The following is a 24380-nucleotide window of genomic DNA, read 5'->3' on the forward strand; positions in this document are numbered from 1 at the left end:
GCAACTTACCCCCCCCCCCCCCCAACTTCCTGTGTAATGAAACAGAACGGGACGTCCGACGAGCATTATCTGCGCTCCCCACACGGACCGGGGTGCGGAAGAGCTCACCGGTGAGGGCCCTGCAGCTGGACGTGATGGAAAAAGCAGGGCCGACCGGGCCGACGGAGAGCCGACGGAGGGCCGACGGAGGCCCGCGGAAATGCATCACAGTTAAGATTACAGACCTCCTGCATGTCCCGTTCGCCACTGCTCCCACACAGTCCTCCGGAACGTGCCCTGGAGTTACCTCTCTGCACATGCTCAGAATGCTGTGCTCACAGACCATCCTGAAGATGTTTTTTTTTTATTATTATGACTAATAATTCAAGGTGCTGTCCTGTTTTTTTTTTTTTTTTTTTGGTTTTGTTTTGTTTAAAGAGTTACACCAACTGACAGAACCTGGAAAACCACCGCCACTGCATCGCTATGACAACGTCGAGAAATGCGACGACTTCTGTTCACGCTCATAAACAGCTTCTGCGCTGCGTTAAACACAGAAGATGAAGCGATGGATGTTTCAGCAGATTAGTGCATTAGGAAGGAAAGGGCCACCTGTGACAGCATGACAGTTAACAGTGACCCCTACCAGGCCGCAGCCCAAGGAAATGGGCATGTACTAGACTGGCCCACAGCAACACAGCTGCAACCCACCTACATGTTATATTAAGCTGAAGGCTACCGCACAAACTCATATTCTCTGCTGGTATGTTCTACTCAGTTTCCCACCAAACCGAGAGACGGAAAGCAATTTTAGCGCATGGCTACTGCACGTCTCATTTTTTTTTAGAATCGTCTTTTTTTATTGGTAAATTTGTGAGGTTCACAATAAACATATCACATCTTTAAAAAATAACAGATATTTATGTACATATAATTCTTTTACTATGTACATCTTAATACACATGTTTTCTTTTGCACAGCAAAGATATAGCATGTCATGACAACATTCATGAGAAGAACAATACTATGTACAAAGTAATAACGTTACACTCAACATAAGTTCACACCAGTGCAAAAAATAATTATAATAAAAACAAATAATAGAAAAACAGCCGAATTAAAGGGAGTGTGTAAAGTTCTCCCTGGTGGATGTGTGAGAACCTTTTGGGTACGGAGTTATCTGAATCTAATTTTGGCATCTCTTAAGAGGAAAAAAAAAGTCTGGTGGTAAACATGCTTCGATCAGATACAATCCTTCTAACGTGATGGGAGTGATGGCTCGCGCAGTGCGTAAACATTTCAGAACGCACAGCGTAACTTCTCCGGTCTTTATGGCCTCCTGCTCGCAAGAGAACCATTCAGTTGCATGTAGTGTCTCGTTGTGCGACTGTCCAGAATCGAACATCCTTTAAATCTTTACAGTACATTTTCAAGTCATTTTAATGAGGAGGCACGTAATTCTACAGTCATACACGACCCTTGCGATGGACGCGACGTTAAATTAAAAAAGGTAATAGTTTGTAGTGGATTCGGTTTTTGGCTCTTGAAAAAAAAGCAATATACAGTCAAACAGTCTCCTGAATTTTTCTCTCTTCGAAGCCGTTAGGAACAGGAATGGTTTCCTGGTTGCTTTCTATCGACGACTCGCTCCCCGTGCTTTCGCCCGAGAGCAGCCGAGTTACCCGCAGGTCCGCTTTCAAGGTCTGCACGTCGTTCCCAATGCACATCTCTCCCAGGTCGTTGATGATCTGAGAGAGCTCTTGCTTGCCACTGTCCAAGCTGTCGTCGTCGTCGGTGTCTAGAATGTCCTCGCACTCAAAGTGCATGGCTTTCTCCTCTTCCTCTTCCCCGAGCAGGTCCTCCGTGATGGACCCAAGTTTCGGCGCGCTCCTGCTGCGCTCCACCGGGGGTTTGTAATAGCACTGCCCGTTTAGCAGCTTCCTGAGGGGCACCAGTGGAATCGTCTGCTCTCCTATGAGCTGCTGCTGTTGGTGCCTCGCGTCGTCCCTTCTCTTTAGCCGTTTAAACTCCGCCAGGGCGGTCGCCGATGTCTGATACAGAAGCAGCGCCATCGCCTTCGCCTTCTCCGGCTTAGACACGAGCACCGCGTGGCACCGCAGCATCACCGCTTTGTGCTTCATCTCGTGCCTGTAGATCCAAGCGAAAATCTTGGGAAGTCTCGGGTCCGCGACGCAGTAGGTTATCCGGTGCAGCAAATACAAGTGTCCCGGCCGTCTCGCCTTGTCGTCCACATGCACCATCCGTATGCCCTGGGAACTGATGGTCAGTTTCATCTTCGTGCCGTTCTTGCCCATTTCGCTTTTGCTCCAGATCTTGCTGACCGCCACGTCGGTGCAGCCCTCTCCTTTGGACTGGATGGTCGTGGCATTCCCGAGATATAGCACCGTGTAAGTGGGGTCGTCGCTGGTAATTTTCACCTTTTTCCGCTTGGATTTAAACATGTTCCCTACTCGGTTGAGAGCACTCTCCGGACAGGACTTCGCGAAGGAGGTCAGCGCCGAGTAGTTAAGACTGACGGCATAACCCTTCTGCTTCGTCTGCTTGTCCTCCTCGATCAGATCGAATTTATTCTTCTTCCACGGGAGCATGATATGACTGTGCCCTCTGTGGACTGCTACAGAATGCAATTGCACCAGTGATTGTTTTATGTTGTCATTTGACATATATCAGCTAATATAACAGAAATTGCAAAAGTGCAAAGAAACTAAGATGGCTAATTCTTAATTCATTCGTATTCTGAACATCTAGCGCATGCCACATCGCTCTCCCGCTGCAAAAACTATCTCTTTCGAGCTACGCTCGAGCTACTTCTATCGCTTCGAAATACCCATAAGTTGACTGTTGAGAATGGCAAGATCAGCTGTAAATATACACTGGGCCGAACCATTTCGCTAGCAGGGGGGTGACGGAAAACAGAGAAATGCGCAGAAGACTGGGCTGTACTAAAATAGCAGACAACCTGTGCTCCTCCAAACCCTCCTCTCCCGCAAACGATTTGTTTCAATCATCAATATTTGGATTGAATGTTATGCAAAAGATAGCATTATCTGCTTTAAAGTTCATGTGTTTGGTGTTGCCAATAATGGTCATTTAATAACGAAATAAAATGTGAAAAGAAGATAAAGTGCGACGCTTCTTAAGTTTTCATATTATTTACAGGACTAATGTGTAGTTGGAAGGAGATTCCTTGTCTGGCAATGTAAATATTTCACGCAGAAATGTATTCATGGTGTCCGTTTTCTCAATGATTGAATCCACGATTTTTGAGATTCATGTTGTAAGTTTGTTTACTACCGCCATCTGCTGGATATACAAAGGAGCGACTACGCAGTGAGCATCACTGTACTATCCACGCAGATGTAGCCTAATTAACAACTTTTTTGTTAATTAAATGAATGTTAAATTTTAAATGTTGAATTAATCTAGAAATTAATCTGATTTTTAAACTTTTATGATTTTTTCCCAACGAAAATAGATTTACAGTGTCTCTGCAGTTATCTAAAAATACTGATTTACTTCGTTTCGAGTTGAATGAAACAAATTGTTATATAGAACCAAGCGGCCAAAACCAGACTTCGTTTTTGAAGCTCATTTCCTGGTGATGTAGTTCCTGGTTGCTCACTAGCGCCACTACGGATGGCTCCAGTATAGGTGTTTTCATATCCGGTTTCCATGTAAGTCTACGGTACAAATGCAATAAAAATACAAAGCCACTAATTTTTTCTCACAAGAACAAATAGTCATAATAGGTGTATTTTATTCGTCTTATGACTGTCCATGGGTCTATTTTATGATTTATTGCATCATTTGGGCACAGGGCCAATATTTGTTCTGGACCAATGAGGTACAGCTTGCGTCACTTCCGGATTACTTCGGAGGACTATGCTACAGTAGGGGCCACAGTCTATGGTCACTGGGGTGGGCGGTGGCGCTTCTTGGCCTTGCCATTGCGGCTCCGGCTACGGTCCGCCTGTGCTAAGTCTGAAAATGCAGGCATCCCATTTCGTGGTGATTTCATTATGGCGTGTGCTATTTACAGCTGCACTAGACGACCATAAAATAATCCTCCTCTTAAGTTTTTCGGTAGCCGAGTCATTTTTACTATTTCCTTTAGCCTACTTAACCAAATAATTACTCGGCAGAAAGCGTAATCAGCCTGCTATATTTGGTAAACCAGCAGTAGCCTGTGCTAAAACAGTTCGCAACTTCGGCTACCAAGCCGTTTGACTAGCTAGCTAACCTTAACCGGCAAACATTCAATCTGTCAAACGTGTTTGGCGGCTTGTCAGTCGTGTACATTCCGTAAATGTCTACCTGGGCCATGCTTCAAGCATGTGACAAAGCTACTATAATCCCGATTTTGGGATAAACACTTTTTCAGTTTCACGAAGCGAATTAAGAGTCTCAAGGTTCATTTGCTGAAATCACACACACAGAATTTAACGAAATTAACCATCTTGGCATTTAGAAAGGAATATGTTTTTAGCATTTAAGAGACCGACAAGCTAGGCATTTAAGACAGTGGTTCTCAGAATCGGTTCTGGGGGCTCCTTGCGTATATTGGCTTTTCTCCATTGGTTTTGATGATTTACAAGAAAAAAACGATAGCCTAATAATAATTAGAAATTCAACGTAGGCTACATTATTTTTGTCTTCATGCACCAGGTGGAAAACTTGCTGTACAAAGTGCGTTGTCATATTTACACGCCTGCAGATCAGTTATTAAAATACTTGGTAGATTTGTTAATAACCGCTGACAGTGTTAATTTTTATTCGGTAGAAAGTGATTTGCGAACGATCGGTCAGCTAGCGTCACCCAGCAAGTGAACACCACAAACGGCGATGGAGTAGCTAGTAGTAGCAGTTACTGGCTCATTAACTGACTGGCGAAAACCTACGACGATAACTTGCTCGGTTAACAGCAGATCTACCAGACAGTTATACGAAAATTAGCCTAGTCATATCACCAGTAGCCTACACATCTCCGATTGATTGACCATCAGTGTAGTCAATGTTCTTCCCCTGTGGTTCATATTGCTAATGCGTGAGCTAACCACGGATAGCCTACCTAGCTCACTGGCAAGCTGATATGCTAGTTAAGCATATTCGTTTTGCTGAGAAACATGAATTGAAGATAACTGAACATAGCCTAATTGTATTTTTAATGTCATACATATAACGTGATTACATGACAGTACAGTCACGGATGGAAATTAAACTCCGTAAACATCTGATAATATATTTTAAAACATAACGGCAGACAGTCAGCTAGCCTCGTTCAGGTTGATGGGCTTTTCCGCACCGGACTGTCAATCAAATTGTAAAAATCACAGAGCGGCTTTTAAACTCTGTGGTTTTGGCTCCAACTCCAAAATGGCCGCGCCCGCCATTGAGCTTCAAAACGTATTTTCGGAGACCCACGGAGAGTCAATGGGTGACGTCACAGTAGCTTTGTCCATATTTTTTTACAGTCTCTGTATAGAACACAACCAAAAACACATCAATTTTTTTGCATACGGAAATAGTGTGATTACATTCTGGAACTATTTCTTTTAGACGTTGTTGTACTCGGGAGGTTATTTGAAGACACATTTGGATCATACCATTATAAATAATTTAAAAAGTAAAATGTCCTCTTTTGTCAGTAATTTGTCATGAAACATCGAGCCACGTGATAAAATGATTGTTAGTTGATGATACACGTTTTATTTTTATTTATAAAAATAAATGATATTTTGCTATCATTCGAGGCTTATTTTTCGTATATACGTAAGTGGTTCGTCCCGTAGCACTTCCGACCATGACGAAAACAAGTCTCACATGGTGCTTTTACATGGGTTAGCGAAGTGGGTAATTACATTGAGTGAAGAAATTGAGTGAGAAATCGGAAGATTGTATGTGATTTTTACCACTAAACGTTGTCCACGCAAAAATCAAAATGGGAAAGAAGAAATCTGGAGGTGGTGGCACGGGACTGGGAAGAGCTTTAATAAAGGAGAGGCTTATGGCAGGTCGTGGCAACAGACGTGCAGATTCTTGGGTAACGTTATGCTCTAGTATCCGGTCAGCACTAGCTCTTGCAGTTAGCTTAGCTAGCCTACTAAAATGTTGTCATACAGCCTGCTTTTAGATAGCTTGCGAAACTAAATTATGTGTTGTTTCAGTTTTTATGTTGTGAAGTTGTTGTGTTATATGCAATATCTGTAATGCTCGCTTGTGGTTAACACTGACAGCTCCACACGAGTGAGCTGAACGACGGGTACGACTGGGGTCGCCTGAACTTGCAGTCCGTCACAGAACAGAGCTCCCTGGACGACTTTCTGGCCACCGCAGAACTCGCAGGGACGGAGTTTATAGCCGGTGAGGACACTTATTACAATTCTTCAGTCACGAGGTAGAACTAATGGTGAAATGAGTTCACAGGTGGACGAATTACAGCATTACAGGTATTTTACTTTCGAACCCCTGGGCTTTCCATCTCTGCGGAACAACATTTGTACACTTCCAGTTGATGAGTCTGTTCGTCCAGCTGGGTGTCCTTCGCTGTAAGTGATGTGATGTGCGTATTTGCAGAAAAGCTCAACATCAAGTTCGTGCCTGCGGAATCCAGATCGGGTCTGCTGACGTCGGAAGAGACCAAAAGGCTTAAGAAGCTCCACGAGGAGAATAAACAGTTACTACGCATACCGCGCAGGTACTCACTTCACTACCCGAATCCGACCGATTAGTAGCCCAGTCTGAACGCGGTCCTCTTCGCTTTGTCCAAACGATACTCATGTACAAGTACTGACCCCCCAGCGCTTATTTTGCCCCGGTCCGTCTTGTGTTCCAGACCGGAATGGGACCAGAGCACGAGCCCAGAAGCTCTTCAGCAGGCGGAGAGAGACAGCTTCCTGGAGTGGAGACGGGAACTGGCGACGTGAGCCAATCTCTGACTTTCTTGTTGCTTAAAAACAGGCATCTTAACCGTTTCGATAAGAAAGTGAAATGCAAAGAGGTTTTCTCCTCGTGCTTTAAAGCTGTAAATGCGTAGTGTTTGTGCACGTACGAAGTCAGCTGTTCTGTAAAGGCAGAGCGCCTCTTTAATGTGTATACTGTATTTTTTTAGTACAGATACAACAGACTGAAACGTTCATACTCTTTATTAAAATGACCTCAAAGCTTGTGTGTTTTTTTTCAGGCTGGAAGAAGATCAGAATTTGATTCTCACCCCCTACGAACGAAATCTAGACTTCTGGAGACAGCTCTGGAGAGTCATAGAGAGGAGGTAGGAGCAGAAGCGTTTTATTTAAGCTTACAGTGAAAGAAAGATGTGCACCTACGTGTAACAGATGCCCTTATCCAGAGTGATGTACTCAGGTGATGTTTTTACATACAGTACATATATGCAGTCAGATACGTATTGAAGAAATTAAGGTTGAACTAATTTGCTCAGTAAGTATAAACGGTAGATCCCCAACTGACTGATCCAACCCAAAGCCTACAAACTCTGTTCCCATTACACTACACTATGCTGCCGTGTGCAGTTACTCACTGTGGGCCCCTTGTTACTTATGGGTCATGTTTTAGGGGGAGGGTGATAATTGGATCATGTTTTAGGGGGAGGGTGATGATTGGATCGTGTTTTAGGGGGAGGGTGATGATTGGATCATGTTTTAGGGGGAGGGTGATGATTGGATCATGTTTTAGAGGGAGGGTGATGATTGGATCAGGTTTCAGGGTGAGGTTCTAACCTGTGTTTTGTTAGTGAACGTCTAGTTGTTACTGTACATATATCAAACGCTAAAAAGAAATGGCAGCTGTTTAAGTCAGTCTGGATAGGAGTGTCTGTTAAATTCTTAGATGTGATGTAGCTTCCTGTGAGATGTTAATGTAGTGCACAGTGCTGGTGTGTGCTGTGATCCGGCTCTTCACTGTGATTTGTTTTCCAGTGATCTTGTAGTGCAGATCGTGGACGCCAGACACCCCTCCCTGTTCCGATGTCCGGACCTCGTAAGTACTGCACTTATTAGAGTAAGAACCGTGAACGGGTAGACAAGGGATTTGCTATATATCAAACATTGATATTGGTTTCTGTTTGAAATATGGTGTCAATCACTACTTCTTTGGACAGAGGGTTGACAGTGTGTGGAACAGCTTTGCCAGGTCATGTAGGGGTCATGTAGGGGCGACATAGCTCAGGAGGTAAGACCGATTGTCTGGCAGTCGGAGGGTTGCCGGTTCAAACTCCGCCCTGGGCATGTCGAAGTATCCTTGAGCAAGACACCTAACCCCTAACTGCTCTGGCGAATGAGAGGCATCAATTGTAAAGCGCTTTGGATAAAAGCGCTATATAAATGCAGTCCATTTACCATTTACCATGTCATAGAGGCAGAGATCTTAAGGGTATTCAGTGAGGAGCCAGAATGAGCTGAATGGCCTCATTCTGCGTTCTCCCGTTCCCCCGTCCTCCCCCAGGAGCGCTATGTGAAGGAGGCGTCTGAGCACAAGGAGAACATGGTGCTGGTGAACAAGGCCGACCTGCTGACGCGGGAGCAGCGGCGGGTCTGGGCGCGGCACTTTGAGAGGGAGGGCATCCGGGCCGTCTTCTGGTCCGCCCTGGCGGAGAACGCGCGGCTGGAGGCCGAGGAGAAGGTAGGGAAGCCCGTCAGCACGTCTGTCTTTCCGTCTGTCCTACTTTGTATAGTAGAGGCACAGGGACCATTGACAGAGAAGAGATTTTCCCTATGTCTCTGGGGTTGTGCCAGGGAGGAAGCTGGGTGCTTCTAGACTTCTATCCATATGATTTAAAAAATCTAAACTCCTGTACCTTTTATGTCCACCTTGTCTTCTGTTTATTATTGTTTTTATCTTATATTATTGGAATTATTATTTCATTTTATTTATTTTGTGTTTCCTGTAAGGAATGGCTGTATTCAAAAAATGTACAAAAAAGCTGCAATGTACTGTGTCTGTACCATTTTGCACCGCTTTGAAAATAATAAAAAATTTGAATTACAAAAAAAAAATCTAAACTCTAATGCTTGAGCACATTTACAGAACATTTATTTATTTTATTAGTTTTAAGAGTTAAAAGTTGTCAAAATTGAGGTAGCTATGAGTACGTGCTCCAGCATCTGTTGTTTGTGCTCATGTTTATTCTGTTCTGTCCACTTTGACAGAAACCGGAACAGGTGTAATTTCAGTTGAAGTGGAGATTTGAGCCTGTTAAATTATGGCACTCCCTCCACGATTAGTTCTGTTTGAGTTTGAGTGGAACAAGCTGCCACGTTGGGGCCTGTCTTTGACGCGGTGATTAATGAGCCATTCGTACATCACAGGGAGAGGCCTATGGCGAGGAAGAGGAGGAGCTGAGTGACGAAGAGGAGGTGGCGAGGGAGGACGAGGAGGAGGAGGGAGGAGACGTGGATGAAGAGGAGAGGAGGGACACGTTTGAGGATTGTGTGGAGGAAGGCGACTGGCAGACGTGCTCAGAGGGATCAGAGGAAGAGGGGGAGGGGGAGGAGGAGGAAGAGGAGGGAAAGGAGGAGACCGGCTCCCCTGGCACTGCCTCCTTCCACAACTCCAGCCGCCTCCTGAGCAAAGATGAGTTGCTGGCTCTGTTCAAGACTGTCCACTCAGGCACCAAGCTGAAGGAAGGCCAGATTACAGTTGGACTGGTAAGGCTGTATGTCTCTCTCTCTCTCTGTCTCTCTCTCAGCAGACTTGTTTATGTGGGGTGATTTATTATGTGCACTGTGATTATTATCATTCAGCGTTCCTCCTGTTCTCTTTTCTCCTGACTAGGTTGGGTATCCCAACGTTGGGAAAAGTTCCACGATTAACACGCTTCTCAGGAATAAGAAGGTGTCAGTGTCGGCCACGCCTGGACACACTAAGCACTTTCAGGTAACCCAGGGATTTCTGCTGTTTATGTGTTCCTGAAACACATCTCTTTGTTCCAGTACAACGTGTTTATTTCTTTTTTTGACTGATTGACTGATTTGTTGATTTAAAAAAAAAAAATTTTTGGAATGATTTTCACATAGACAAATTGATTATAAAAAAAATGTTCTGAGATTATTGGAATGTTGGAATATTGTGAGCCGCATCCAGGGATGTGATCATTTCAGATTTTTCATTTAGAGACCCTAAATTTGTCTGGGGTTTTGTGCGTGCGTGCGTGCGTGTGTGCGTGTGTGTGTGCTTCAGACATGCTCAAGCCTCTCTGCCTCTAGCTGAAACATATTTGGCGTGGAAATCAGTATTTGTTGATAAATCGATGAAAACCAATTGTGATGAGAGCGCAGTTTGACTGTGAAAATGGGATGGCGGTAAGAGCACAGTTTGACTGTAGCGCAGTGTGACTGTGTGAAATGGGATGGGGGTAAGAGCACAGTTTGACTGTAGCGCAGTTTGACTGTGTGAAATGGGATGATGTTTAAGAGCACAGTTTGACTGTGTGAAATGGGATGGGGGTAAGAGCACAGTTTGACTGTAGCGCAGTTTGACTGTGTGAAATGGGATGATGTTTAAGAGCGCAGTTTGACTGTGTGAAATGGGATGATGTTGCAGAGCGCAGTGTGACTGTGTTGCAGACGCTGTTCGTGGAGCCGGGCCTGTGTCTGTGTGACTGCCCCGGCCTCGTCATGCCCTCCTTCGTGTCCACCAAGGCCGACATGATCTGCAGCGGGATCCTCCCCATCGACCAGATGAGAGACCACGTTCCCGCCATCTCTTTAATATCCTCTCTGTCCGCCATTTTAGAGCGCTGCCTCACCTCACCCTGAAAACAGTTTTGGGTGGTAAATTGATCTGCCCACTGATAATGTGGTGGAAAAAAATGCACCAATTGCAATCATATAGATGTCCATCTGTAGTCCTTTATTGCTGGAGTAGGCATACCTGCTCTCAGTGTAATAATCACGTATAACTGAGTCAGAGAGGGTAGTGTAGGGATAGATTAAATAACATGATAACGTTAAGTTTTTATTTCTCTGATAAGAAATAACTAATTTTGTTATTATATGGTTGTAAATGCAAGTTGTCTGTAGGGCAGTTGTTCTCCAAGTTGGGGAGGGGGGTGGGGGGCGTTGAGAGTTGAAGCAAAAAAAGTTGAAGCTCTCCCGATTTGGCAGAGCCATCTGAAGCTGTCTGAAGTCTCAAGCTGTCAGGTGTCAGTAGAAGATGCCAGCGCGTGATTGGCCAGTTGGGGCCTTAACCATGTGACGTGTGTCAGAATGTTCCCCGGGCCGTGCTGGAGGGCACCTACGGCATCAGCATCATTCGCCCGCGCGAGGACGAAGACCCCGAGCGCCCGCCCACCGCCGAGGAACTGCTCATGGCCTATGGATGTGAGCGCCGAACCCCTAAACCCTAAACCCTACCCCCTACACCCTAAAGCCTACACTTAACCCTAACCCCCTAACCCTTACACTTAACCCCTACCCCCTAACCCCTAAACTCTCAACCCTACCCCCTACACCCTAAAGCCTACACCCTAAACCCTAAACTCTACACTTAACCCCTACCCCCTAAACCCTAAACCCTCAACCCTAACCCCTACCCCCTACACCCTAAACCTTACACTCTACACTTAACCCCTACCCCCTAAACCCTAAACCCTCAACCCTAACCCCTACCCCCTACACCCTAAACCCTACACTTAACCCTGACCCCTACCCCTAACCCTAAACTCTGCACTTAACCATAAACCCTAAACCCTACACCCTAAACCTATACCCTAACTCCTGCACTTAACCCGTAACCGTAACTCCTAAACCCTACACTTAACCCTAACCCCTAAACCCTACACCCTAAACTCTGCACTTAACCATAAACCCTAAACCCTACACTTAACCCTAACCCCTACACCCTAAACCCTAAACCTATACCCTAACTCCTGCACTTAACCCGTAACCCTAACTCCTAAACCCTACACTTAACCCTGACCCCTGAAGCCTAACCCCTAACCCCTAAACTTGAAACCCCAAACCCTACACTTAACCCTAATCCCTTACTCCTGCACTTAACCCTAAACCCTAACTTCTATACTAAACCCTAACTCCTGCAGTTAATCCTAAAACCCTAATGTGTGCTTTCACCCTAATCCCTGAGCCCTACCCGTAGCCCGTTCTGACGTGCCCGTCTCTCAGCGCTCACGTTCTCCGCCGTTTCCTTTCAGACATGCGCGGCTTCATGACCACGCACGGTCAGCCCGACCAATCCCGCTCCGCGCGCTACGTGCTGAAGGACTACGTCTGCGTAAGTCCTCCACACTCACCCTCGCTGTCCCCTGTGCGTTTTTAAAGGGGGGGGGAGGGGGAGGGGGGGGGAGGGGGGAGGGGGGGGGGGGAGGGGTAGCATGCGGCCATTTTGTTTGACGTTGCTTAACATTACGGGCATTTTAGCAGACGCCCTAATCCAGAGCAACTTGCACAACTTTCTCATTTTTGCGTAGTAGACCCATCTATACTGTTGGAAAATTCTGTTTGCTGAAGAAATGCTAGGGTAGAACGGCAGTGTCCTGCCTGGGAATCGAACCTGCAGCCTTTTTCACGTCACAAGCCCAGTTCCCTAACCACTACACCACACTGCCGCCATTTTTCTTACAGGGAAAGCTGCTGTACTGCCACCCTCCCCCCCACATCGCCCCCGAAGACTTCCAGCCGCAGCACGGCAAGTTTGACCCTCGGCGCGTTGCCGAGCAACAGGACCCCACCCAGGAAGTGAAAAGGCCGCGTAAAATCAAGAGGATCGAGAACACCGTGGACAAAGACTTCTTCCACCGGGTAACCTTTCCCCCCCCGCCCCGTCTCTCTGTGTAAAATGGCTTCCCCTTTGGTCTCAGAGGAGGGGGGGGGGGGGCTGATCTAGGATCAGGGGGCTCATTCCAGTCGCTGATTTTATTGGTCTCCTCGGTCCTCGTCTGACCTGGAAATCGATCGAGGTCCACTATCTTTAAGGACGTTCCAGCCTGTTAAATGCTCCTTGTAGGATTTAGGAGTGAGGAGCTAAGAGGCTCTTGAAGTGCATCCTTTGTTGGAGTTTTTTTTTTTCGGGACGTGTGACGTGTAGTGATCGACCTGTGAATCCACGGTCTGGTCTGAGGTGCTTTATGAATACAGGTTCTGGTCTCAGGTGCTTTATGAATACGGGCTCTGGTCCGAGGTGCTGTATGAATAACGGCTCTGGTCTCCCGCAGGAGAACGTGAGGGCTCTGACCAAGGGTGTGCAGTGCGTTATGGGATACAAGCCTGGGAGCGGTCCGGCAGTCCCAGGAACGCCGGGCTCGGAACAAGCCGCCGGGAAGCCCTGGAAGAAGCACGGAAACAGGAACAAGAAGGAGAAAGTGCGCAGGCTCACTAAACACCTGGACGCCTGAACACACACCTGTGAAACACCCGGACACCTGACCTCACACCTGAACGCCTGGCAGCACACCTGTGAAACACCTGGACGCCTGGCGGCCCTCTTCTGAAGCACCTGGACTCCCGACCGCATATGTATCAAACACCTGTTAACCTGACCGTACACATGTATAATACCTGGATGACACACCTGTGATTAGCAACGGCTCACATATATTGGACCGCCATTATTGGTGTCTGTAATCTGACTGTCCAGGAAGCAGTCATCTGGTCTATCCTTGGGCTCAGAGGGTTTAACCGTTGAGACAAAAATCATAAATCATAAAAATGTTTAAAAAGCATAAATATAGAAAATAATTGTAGAAATGTTTGTTGAATTCCAGGACCTCAGTGGATTGAAGAAATCTACAGGCCTTGTTGAGAAAATTATTTTGCAACCTGTGATACTATTTGGAGTGGAACGATCCACATTTAGGAGGTGTAGTTTAAAAAAATGTAAAGGCTTCATAGCAAAGAGTATAAATTCCACTTCCTATTCCGTTGAATAGGAAATTTACCTTCTTCAAATGAACACGATGAGCAAATACAACAGATGTCTTGGCAAGCTACAACTCTATGAATTTCTGGCAAGTGCTGAGTTTTAGATGTGTACTTGCCATAAGATTGTCTGTAAAGTAATTGTCTGGAATATTGTCTGTAAAATAACTTTAGTCCGGTTTCAGTCCCTCCCTCCCAAGTACTGTGGTCCGTTGTGGAGGTTCCTCAGTCAGTGATTGGCTCAGGTTCCAGGTCCAGGGACTGTCTGTTGCATCACAAGAGGAAATGAGTGAATAAGAGTGCGGCCAGATCTCTGGAAGGGTAGAGTCGCACGGTGATGATGTCACAGAGGATATAGTGGAAGTAAACCCAGACCGTACCTAGTAGAATGAATCTACCTTCAGCAATGTGATCGCTCAGTCCATTTTGAAATGGCAGAAAATGTCACCACAAGCTTACAGTACATGACAGTCTTATAAAGTTACAGGAATTTGAATTCAAAGATTTTTCAGAGTGAAATTGCTTAGATGACAAATTGTTTTCTTTGTAACTAAAACAATGTATTGGAATTATTTTAAGACCTCTGTTCCATTTTGATGAAATGCTAATACTGTAGAGCACAGTATATATTTTTCTAGACAGGCTTAATCATTAGTCTTTGACTTTGCTATACAAGTACTAATCTTGGAATGGAAGCAGTATTGGAGTAGTACTGAAGAAATCCTCGGTCACAGTTTGTGGTTTATTATGAATTTCATAAGAGATGTGTCTCTGAACGTCAGTGTGTGATTACAACAAAAACATGTTGTTTGATCTTAATGAATTGTTAATTAAATTACCTTGAATATGAATGTATTTCAGTGTTTATTTCCATGCAAGGTTTAAGGGATTTAAGAATTTCACAATTTACCATATGAATTTGGGAGTGAGTTACTAAATTCTGCTATGCTCTGAACGATGCAGGCACATATTTGGGGAAACGAGGGGGGGGGGGGGGGGGTGCGCAATGGGAGTTCTGGGGGAAAGGGTTATCGATCCTGCGGTCCAAACACTTACCTGCCCACAGTTCCATTTGGGGCCTTGTTTGTTGTTTCTCTCTTTCTCGTTCGCAAATTCTATGAAAGCGCCGCCACCCTGCAACCAGCATTTGTGTTACGGTTTCTACTGCCTGTAAACCCGTATCTCAGTTGTGACGGTGCTGCTGGAACGGTGGTGATGCTGATTTAAAAAATCATAATTATAAGGGTGGAGTTAATCATCGAAATACGTGAAACCACGCTTATGGTATCAGGCATTCAAGTCGAGAACGTTGTTCTTGCGAACTTCAGAAAATGGGGAGGGGCTTTCATTGCACGAGCTATTCAGTGGTGCTCTCGCGCAGTCGTTATGCCGACCCTGAAGTCTAAATTAGTGCATATAACTCACATATAGTCAACCTGCTACCCCCCTTTTAACTCTTTCGGACAAAAATATATGCGGGGTGTCTGCGCGAAGATAATTTCCTGTTCGATTCCTGAAAAATCACCTGACCGGTTTTAATTCGGCAGGAGAGCTCATTCCAATTGGCTGTTTCAGGCAGGTTTCAGGTGAACATGGAGTGCCTCAGTCGCTCGCGGGCACCTCCTTCTCACGTTTGTTGAGAGTGGAGGATGGAGGAGAATTTAAAGAGAATCGACGGGGAACGAAATCAAGAGGAGAGAAGTTTCTTCGACCCTACCTCTTGGCGGAGACCCGAGTTTGTTTTGACCTGTTTGGAAAACGAGAAAGTTTGTATCTCGATTGGACTCTGCGGTCTTTCTGCAGTATTCTGGGTGGTAGCCTGTCTGTTGTAAGTAGTTTTTTTTTTGTTTTTCAGTTTAAGAATATCCGTCTAGTTGTGCGCAGTACATTCAACTTATGAAACTTGACATAAATTGCGGCACATTGTCCAATAAGATATATTTTCGTTGAAATGTGGTATTGCGTCTGGATTCGTTGTCCCAGGGTCGTGTGTAAACGATGCAGAACGAAGCGCAGGAATGTCGGCGACACCGCGGACAGTGCGCTTTATTGCTTTCTGGGAAATTTGAGCGGTACCGTGGGGGCCGTCATGTCCATCCAGCTGACGATCCAGGTAGGGCACCAAGCAGGTACTAGTACTGGTGGCTGTACTGCGCAAAAAAAGTTTCTTCTGCTATGGGTGCAATACTGATACAGACTGTGACGTATAACAGTGTAACATTTAAATGCAGGAAAAAAATGTGTTTGTTGCCTTGTGCAGAATCACGACCGGATCAAAGAGGGATTTTCCTGTTTGTGGTGTCGTTTTAGGTATTTATGGGTGGGCTGCTGACGATACTGGATATTCTACGCTTCATTTTCATAATCATACCCTTCAGTGGCAGAACCGGTAAGCTAAGATAGTAAAATGGAAATCTTAATGTCCTGAAGCAAGATTGTCATAATCATCCAACTTTCAAATTGAATTATGTTTTTTTATATAGCAGAGTGTCGTTGTCATTCGAATGTCATTCCTGAGAAATGCATCTTGAAATCTAATTCCTACTGTTGGAGTCGGTACCTTTTAACCACACAATGCTTGGTCAATGTTTGTCTTTGGAAAGGAGTTCCGCTCTAGATCCTGTTCATTTGCAGTTCCCAATATCACGTGACATGTCATTCCACATGTTTGCTTCTGAACCTCGTGGCTGTCGTGCTGTAGGTCTGGATTCAGGAGTGCGCCACGTGCCAAGTGACCAAGTCGCGCTCAGAATTTTCACAATAATCATGTCTTGACCGAACGTTATTTTTTACAGCATTGTTGCTGGTAATACAATTAGATATATGAACATGTGTGCAGGAATGTGCGGGGAAATATATTGTGAAAATTACAATTGTGTAATTGGGTAAATTTCCTCTTGCTTCTGAAAGCACACAGCACATCTCTCCAATCTTTCTTCTCTTAGAAAGTAGGATAAAGGTCATGAGGAAGAGGAGGAGGCAGAATATCTTCGTCCTCTCTCTCCCCTTGGCTTTGGGAATAGGCCTTTTCGCATTTCATGGCCTGTATCAACAGCAAAGTGACAGCGTGCCGGTCAGGAGACGACTGCTCAGTTTAGTTTTACAGGTGAGCTGCGCTTAATCGTCGGTTTCAGTTTTGATGAAAACGGGGACGTCAAGGGAATCGAGACAAACGGTAGACGCTGGGTTGTGGGGGAACACTATTTTTTTGCTATTTTGAATGATATATTAACAATTTTTACCCTTAAATGTGCAAAACATCATGCTGATTATTAAAGTGGCGCACTTCCATACTGACTTTGTAACGGAAAATTCTGCATTTGCTTAATTTGCACCCAGGATAATTCTGAAATATTGGGTTATGCGCTTGGCCTGCTGTCTACTGTGATTGGCTGGACTTCGAAGTTCCCCTCTCTTACTAAAGCTGTGAGTATCCCTGGCCTAAACCGCACTGTAGCAGTTTCTCCATACATTTCCATACAATGATCGCAAATTCTGTTTTCTGTATTTAGGTCATTAGCAATTTCTTGCAATTTCTGAACAGAAATGGTATCATTGTAGTGGTCGTAATTATGCCTTATTTGACGCAGTACATTAAGCACAGGAAAGTCTACACAAATGCATTATTTATTATATATAATCATAATAGTATTATTATTATTATTATTATTATTATTTATTGCAGAGGTCTGGTGCAGACTCATGTTGCGTAATGTTAGTTGAAAGACATTGAAACAGTGATCTTGTCAGGTTCAAACACTGGTCTTTAGGTATGTGGACTGTGTAACTGTGGAGACTGATGTGCGATAATTTTTGGTCAACGCCATTGCGTTTGACGTCCCCTTGAGCGTCTCTATTTCGTGTTTCCGGTGGGGTTTTTTTTCAGCATCTCGAGAAGATGACCTCAGCTGTGCACGTGTCCTTTGGAATACTGTGCGCGCTCGCTAATGTCCTCTACGGCTCAGCCATCCTGGTCTACGACGCGCGCACCGCGTCTGTCCTGAAGGCGTTGCCATGGTTACTCAACTGCTTCGGCTGCGCTGCCTTTGATGTCGTCGTATCCTTTCCGGCTCGTCGTAGACCCATTAAACGAACTGTAGTTATGTGAAGGGTTGTTTTGGGCTGTGCAGATGAAAGGAAAGTGGGCCTCAGTTCCTGTCCGATGTCGTTATCAGATGGAGTGTTGGCTAGCAGTAGCGATGCTTTCATGATGCAGCCAAAAACAGACATGACTACCAGGATATGAGTGATTCTCTTGATCTGAGCCAAAAGACCACTGTAAAAGGCCATTTGAAGTGGTGATGTCATTGGGATGCAAGTTCTCCTCTTATTTTGGCTGTAGTGAATGGCAGTCTCTCTTGATCTGGAGAGTTATGTGTAATGGTGACAAATGTATTATCGCTATATTTGAGACCAAATTCACCATAATTAAGATGAGCAGCAACTGATGGTCTGGAGAATTATTGTTTGGGAGGACTTATACCCAGGTAACAGGTAACTTCATCATTTGGGGTGGGGCTCCGTGGCATTGTCTTGAGCTGAAGGTCTATATGTGACACGTTAGATATTTGACGGTTGACTTTTTCTTGAGGACCGACTCTGATGAGAATTTATTTTGGCGTGCATTCCCCTTTAACCAAGTCTGTGCAGATCCTGGGGCTGTCCTGTTTCAGAATGCACAGGGGGTGGTCCTGGGACCCCACAGACACGCAGTCCCTGCTGGAGGACTCTCCTCCTGAACCCCCCAGCCCAACGCACCCAGTGAGTCTCTAAACACCGTCCTCACACCCTCCATCCCTCCTTCAATAGGCTGCCCGGCTGTAGTTAGACTCGCTGATTGGCTGAGGGATCAGTCATTCAGTCATTTGTTGGCTGAAGGATTTAGGGCTTTTTGGAGTTTCAGACATGTCCTGAGCCCTGTTTTAGGAAACAGGATTACTGAGTTAGCTGGATAACTGTAAAGCCAAGAGCACTCCCAAAGCTGGAACATGGACTGAAGTAAAAAGAGTTGTTCCGGGTTTTACTCAATGCAGTGATCTAGCTTACTCGGTAATCCTGCTTTGTGAAATACCCCCCTGAAATGCTGGGGATTTAGCCAGGGTCCCTGAATGTGCGTACATTATTCTGGATTTTTTTAAAGAAACACTTTAGTTCAGTCCAGATACTGATTTTCTTGTGTTTTTTTTTTTTACGACATATTCTCATTCTTTCCATTTTATTCTATTTCTCAGGCTGAAAATGGGAAACTGAGCAGTACTTTAATAATTATGTAATAATTTAAACAAGTTATTAAGTTATAGTCTCCTGCGGTCACCATTCCTTTCGTGTCTTTCTTATTTTATTTTTGGCTTTTTAGGATTCGAGAAGGCCATCCCTGCAGACGCTTCGCAGCAAAAAATGCATGAAGAAGACCGCAGAAATAGGTCGCTATATGGACATCAACATCCAGCCCGTCCAGCCTGAGCCAAAGGTGTGCTTTCCTTAACGTGGAGAATATTTACCTGTGCTGTTTAGAAGGCAGACAAAACATACATACCGGGCTGGTGTCATTTTTCCACGAGGCCATCAAAATTGTCTTCTGGTTCTGTAGGTGACATTCGGTTGATTTAGAAGAAAAAAAAACGATAAAAATAATAATTATTTGTAGTCAACGCATTTAACCCATTGTGTTGTGAGAGCTTAAAAAAATGTAGTTTTTGTTTCCAGGTGTGAGTGAGAGCAGAACTGTTGTTGGCAGTGCTGCAGAGACAGGGGGTGGGGGTGTGAGGGTGCTCTTGGAAAATGAAGTTGTGTAAACTTAAAAAATCAGACAGTTTCCCTTGATGGCCTGACAAAAGCTGACTTCTCTGAAGTTTTTTGTACTTTTGCGCTGATATATTAAATCCTTTTTATAGTTCACCCTTTGCATAATCAATCTGCTATAATTGTACCTTCTTAAATGTAATTTTTATCAAACAAGCCAAGCAACAAATTGTTGCCCAGTGCGTCAGTGATAGTAAAATAACGATGAGGAACAAATTAAGTAACAACAGCACAGTAAGAAATAAGGAGCGGTCGACAAATGCAGTAAGATGAGATTATGTGCTAATAATAAAAACCAAACAGAGAAGAAGAAATACACACTGAAATTGCAATGCTTTGTTTATTGTCAGTTATACTTAGTGTTTAATGAGTGATTCTATTTAAAAAAATGAATGAGGCATTTAAAAAAGAATTCCAGAAGTAAAAGCAGAAGATGGGGGAAAAAATTGACTTCTCTGTGTTAATGCACGGGTGTTGACATCTGATGTCAGATTCAATTTCGCGGTTGCCGTGGTTTCCAGGTGTTTCTGAAGGAGGTGAAGATCTCCAGGGAGGGCCGGGCTGGCGGTCTGCTGCTGAAGAGAGCGCAGAGGGAGGTGAAGGAGGAGGACCCCTGCTCCTCGGACAGCTCCTCCGCCTCCTCCTCCCTCCACCCGGAGCTGGAGGTCAGCACCGAGTCAAGCTGCTAAGGGGAGAGGGGAGGGGGGGGGGGGGGGTCCAGTCCTGTGCCCTGTGGTCCAGGGCAACCCGTCTGCATGCTGGTTTTGGTTTCAGCTATACTTGCCAGCCCTGAGCCCTGTTTCACAAATTCAGGAAGGTGGGGTGGGGTGGGGTGGGGTGGGGTGGGGTGGGGGGGAGTTATTTCACAATGCAGGATTATGGAGTTAGCTGGATAACTGTACTCAGTAAAACCTGGAACCTTCCCAAATCTGGAACATGGACTGAAGTTAGAAGAGCTGTTCCAGGTTTTACTCAGCGCAGTTTGCATTGCATTTTAATTTTGGCATATTATAGCTGCAAGTCTAAATTGCTTCAGTAGGTGGCACTAGTGTGCAAATATCGAATATTGTAGTTTCCGACCCGGAGTTCATGCTCCCATAAAGGAAAATATGAGCTGTTTTTTTGTTGTTGTTGTTTTTTTGTATTTAAGCTGCTTAAAATGCATTTGTTTTTAATTGTCTGTCAGTATAACTGATCACACACCATGATGTCACCCTAGAGTATGATGGTGTTAAATATTAATACCTGCTCACTCTTTTACAGTAACATTTATTTGCTTCTGTTTATTTCTATTTATATTGTACATCCCCTTGCAGGAGCACCTCTTGCCTAATATTCTTTCTGTTTTGTACTGTTGCTTTAAGATTCCGTTTTGTTTGTTTGACTAAGTGACTAAAGAAATCTCTAACTCTACTTTCATTGCTTTAGATTCGATGAATGTTTAATTGAGTCAACATTGAAAAGTGTAAATGAATGTCACTCAGAAATGGGTAAAGAATCTGTAATGTGTAATTAATCAAAGCACTGAAAAACTCCAGCCGTGTGATTTCTAGGTAGTCGAACCCATTTTCATGTGAACATAACCAGCCAGTGCAGTGCGCCTGCTTGAGTACATGGATAAAGCTTTCTGACTGGCTGGTGTTGGGGAGGGAAGAAAATGGCCGCCATTGAAGCTCAGCCAGTTGTTGTGACTGAGCCTTTTCTGCCCCATCTCCGTAGTCCCTTCCATTCATTACCAGTCCCACCCGGAGCGGTTCCTCGTCTCCGTGGTGACCACTGTTCCTGGAAATGGCAGTTAACAGAAAAGCTGATTTTTCTTTTTTTCTTTTTTTTTTACCTGAGACAAAAGCAGGGAGAAAACAATCGAGCCTTAAACAATTCACAAAACTGGGAAACCCCAGATGGTGCCGAGCACTCCCTCCGGAGCGTGTGTGGAAGAAGCGGGACTGGACGACGTCCTGTCTGGGCTGCCGTTAGGGCCTTTCTCCCAATTATTACAACTCCTTTCTCACTGGCCCGTGGGTCTACGGCAGGTGCACTGGAACCTGGGCCAGGAGGTCCGCAGGGCTGCTGGTGTTACCTTTCCTGCCTGGGAGTCAGCCGGCTGATTGACGTCAGGGAGACTCTGGTGTTCCAGGTCTAAACGTGTCCCTGATTAGAGGGGAAGAGGGAAAACCAGCAGGGAGACTCACCCTAGGGCCGCAGTTTGAGTTTGCCTGATCTAAGGAGTCTATGGACTGTGGGCCTGAGGGTAATGGGGGTGTGTGTGCGTGCGTGCGTGTACGCGTGCGTGTGCACGTGTGTGTGTGTGTGGGGGTGTGTGCGCGTGTGCGCGTGTGTGTGTGCGTGTGTGTGTGCGTGTGTGTGCGTGCGTGTGTGCATGCGTGCGCGTGCGCGTGCGTGTGCGTGTGTGTGTGTGTGCGTGCGTGTGAGAGTGTGTGTGTGTGCATGGGTGTGTGCGTGTGTGTTTTGTAGTGTAATACTGCCTTGAGAAAGGAATTTTGCCTGCAGTGCTCCGGCAGGGATCCAGCTGTTAAGCGGACGTCTCAGGCCCTTTCTCGGAAGGCCCGGCGTGGGTCAGCCCAGGCTTCGGTTACAGCCCAGCACGAACGCACCCGAGTCAGCTGACCAAGTCTGGGCGCAGGCCCCGTGACTAGGCGATCAGTTGGGCCGGGGTCATTCAGCGCTGGGCTGGAGAACAAGCCTGGACCCACAGGAGGACAGGACCGGACAAGAAACGGCTGTGATGTCGCTGAAGTGTTGTTCTGTGATTGGCTGCAGCACTCCTAAATGTTCTGGAATGTCATTGTAGAGGAGCCCTTTTCAAGCACAGTAGAACTAAAGTGCAAGCAGTTTGCCCGTTACAATTAGCTCTACATGTTGAGTTCTTTGTCATAAACCTCCATTGCTGAGTCGCGTCAGGCTGGAATTTACATCGTTCAGAGTTCCAGTCACTGGTCCCGCGCAGGAGACCAATGTGCTGCGGTCATTTTTAACCAATCTCACGCGGGCAAACCAGAAAATTAAAAACCAGGCAAACCACATATTTCTGCCTCACCTATCACACTGAATTGATCTTCACCCTTCAGGGCCTGTGAGTAAATGTTGTCAGGCACTTGGACAGAAGTGTCATGTGTGCGGCAGATTGTGTTTTGGCGGATGATAACAGCTTGTGTTATGCATAAACATAAGCCCTGGGTATAGATTTACTTCAATGGGTGAGCGATTTTGGAATCCCGTTACCCTTGCACAGTGGAATTTGCCCGCACATTCTAAATGGTCACTGGCGACACAAAGCGTGAGGCTGAACATTCTTGCTTTCAACCAGGGTACCCGAAATAGAATAGAACCCCCATTTGTGCACAGATTCCTCAATCTGTACATTGCCCACATGAAAATCAGACATGCAGATGCTGTTATTTAATTGTGCATTAGCTTTTATGTGGTGTCAGTGTTTGGCAATAAGACTGGCATGAAATTAGTGTATCTGTTTAAACATTTGGTAAAAAAGTGTGTGATGATTAATTTTAAAGTGATTTATCGCTGTGTTCCGTAGTGGGACTTTGGAGATGCGAACGCCCACTGGAACAAAGTGCCAAAGCCGCAGAAAAGGAAGGAGGTTTTCGCCCTCCGGAATTGGAGGGTTCAGCTCGGGACAAACCCTGCCAGCCAAACAAAGGCCGATTCTGTCAAGAGCGTCGGAAGCGTGGAGACGAGAAGCTGTGCCATCGCAGTTGACCAACAAGTGGCAGCTCCTGGCACTTTGCCGTCAGTGGAAAATGAAGGACCAATCGGACAGCACTTTGCAGTCAATGGCAAATGAATGACCAATGGGACGACAGCTTGCAGTCGATGGTAAATGAATGACCAATGGGACAACAGCTTGCAGTCGATGGTAAATGAATGACCAATGGGACAACAGCTTGCAGTCGATGGTAAATGAATGACCAATGGGACAACAGCTTGCAGTCGATGGTAAATGAATGGCCAATGGGACAACAGCTTGCAGTCAATGGTAAATAAGTGACCAAGAGGGAAACACTTTGCAGTTAATGGTTATTGCATGTGGTATTCACACCTAAACTGCTTTGCTAAATTACATTGAAGGCAATAAAAAGTGTTAACATATGAAATTATGTATTCATGCTTTATTGCACCTCTTGTAAATAGTGGCCTTTCAGATGTCGGATCTGTCCAGTTTCAGGCCTACGCTGCACTGAGTAGCACAAGCCAATCAGAATCTGCCGTATGAACTTTCGGATCTGTCCAGTTGCAGGCCTACGCTGCACTGAGTAACACAAGCCAATCAGAATCTGCCGTATGAACGTTCGGAGCGGAGCTCAATAATTCGCCCGGCTGTCCCGCGCGGTCAGGGGGTCACTTCCTCTTCTCTGGCAGGCCGGCCCGGGGTATCGAGAGGGCCTTTCCTAAAAGCCAGGGGAACATGATAAGCAACAGACTGGGTGGCTCAGGCACTCCTGCGCCCTAATAAATCTCCCCCCTAACTGCTTGTTTCCTCCGTGTCCAGTTTTTGGGGAGTGGGGGGGGGGGAGGGGAGCTGGGGGGTGGCGGGGAGTCATAGTAGCGTTTTAATTGTTGCCCAGTTAGGAGACTTCCCCTAGGCTGACACAAGGACAATGCGCTAGATTACAGGCGGGTTGTGGAGGAAGCTCTTTATTCCGATTCAGTTTC

The 24380-nt window shown here is 45.6% G+C and overlaps 3 protein-coding genes across 4 annotated transcripts; 2 read left to right on the plus strand and 1 right to left on the minus strand.

Moving 5' to 3' along the window:
- Window positions 1-814: 814 nt before the first annotated feature.
- On the minus strand, window positions 815-2832 carry fam43a (family with sequence similarity 43 member A). The gene has a single exon (XM_035412037.1). The coding sequence runs from the start codon at window positions 2661-2663 to the stop codon at window positions 1545-1547; it is 1119 nt and encodes a 372-aa protein (XP_035267928.1). The 5' UTR covers window positions 2664-2832; the 3' UTR covers window positions 815-1544.
- A 2985-nt stretch (window positions 2833-5817) lies between these two features.
- Window positions 5818-14737, plus strand: lsg1 (large 60S subunit nuclear export GTPase 1). The gene is made up of 14 exons (XM_035416310.1): window positions 5818-6040; window positions 6234-6360; window positions 6574-6694; window positions 6833-6919; window positions 7181-7267; window positions 7932-7992; window positions 8458-8634; window positions 9321-9659; window positions 9787-9888; window positions 10578-10721; window positions 11210-11333; window positions 12164-12243; window positions 12594-12770; window positions 13184-14737. Exons 1-14 carry the CDS (start codon window positions 5939-5941, stop codon window positions 13361-13363), a joined length of 1908 nt encoding a protein of 635 aa, XP_035272201.1. The 5' UTR covers window positions 5818-5938; the 3' UTR covers window positions 13364-14737.
- A 346-nt stretch (window positions 14738-15083) lies between these two features.
- Window positions 15084-23821, plus strand: tmem44 (transmembrane protein 44). Of its 2 annotated transcripts, XM_035412849.1 has the most exons (11): window positions 15084-15714; window positions 15870-15999; window positions 16197-16275; window positions 16832-16992; window positions 17226-17312; window positions 17773-17943; window positions 18537-18647; window positions 19243-19356; window positions 20210-20353; window positions 23245-23507; window positions 23548-23821. In XM_035412849.1, exons 1-11 carry the CDS (start codon window positions 15536-15538, stop codon window positions 23549-23551), a joined length of 1443 nt encoding a protein of 480 aa, XP_035268740.1. In that variant the 5' UTR covers window positions 15084-15535; the 3' UTR covers window positions 23552-23821. The 2 variants fall into 2 exon arrangements, with proteins under 2 accessions (XP_035268740.1, XP_035268739.1); XM_035412848.1 differs by having other exon boundaries at window positions 15096-15714; window positions 23245-23821.
- The last annotated feature ends 559 nt before the right edge of the window (window positions 23822-24380 follow it).

Source organism: Anguilla anguilla, chromosome 4 (assembly GCF_013347855.1).
Source record: "Anguilla anguilla isolate fAngAng1 chromosome 4, fAngAng1.pri, whole genome shotgun sequence".
Classification (NCBI taxonomy): Eukaryota; Metazoa; Chordata; class Actinopteri; order Anguilliformes; family Anguillidae; genus Anguilla; species Anguilla anguilla.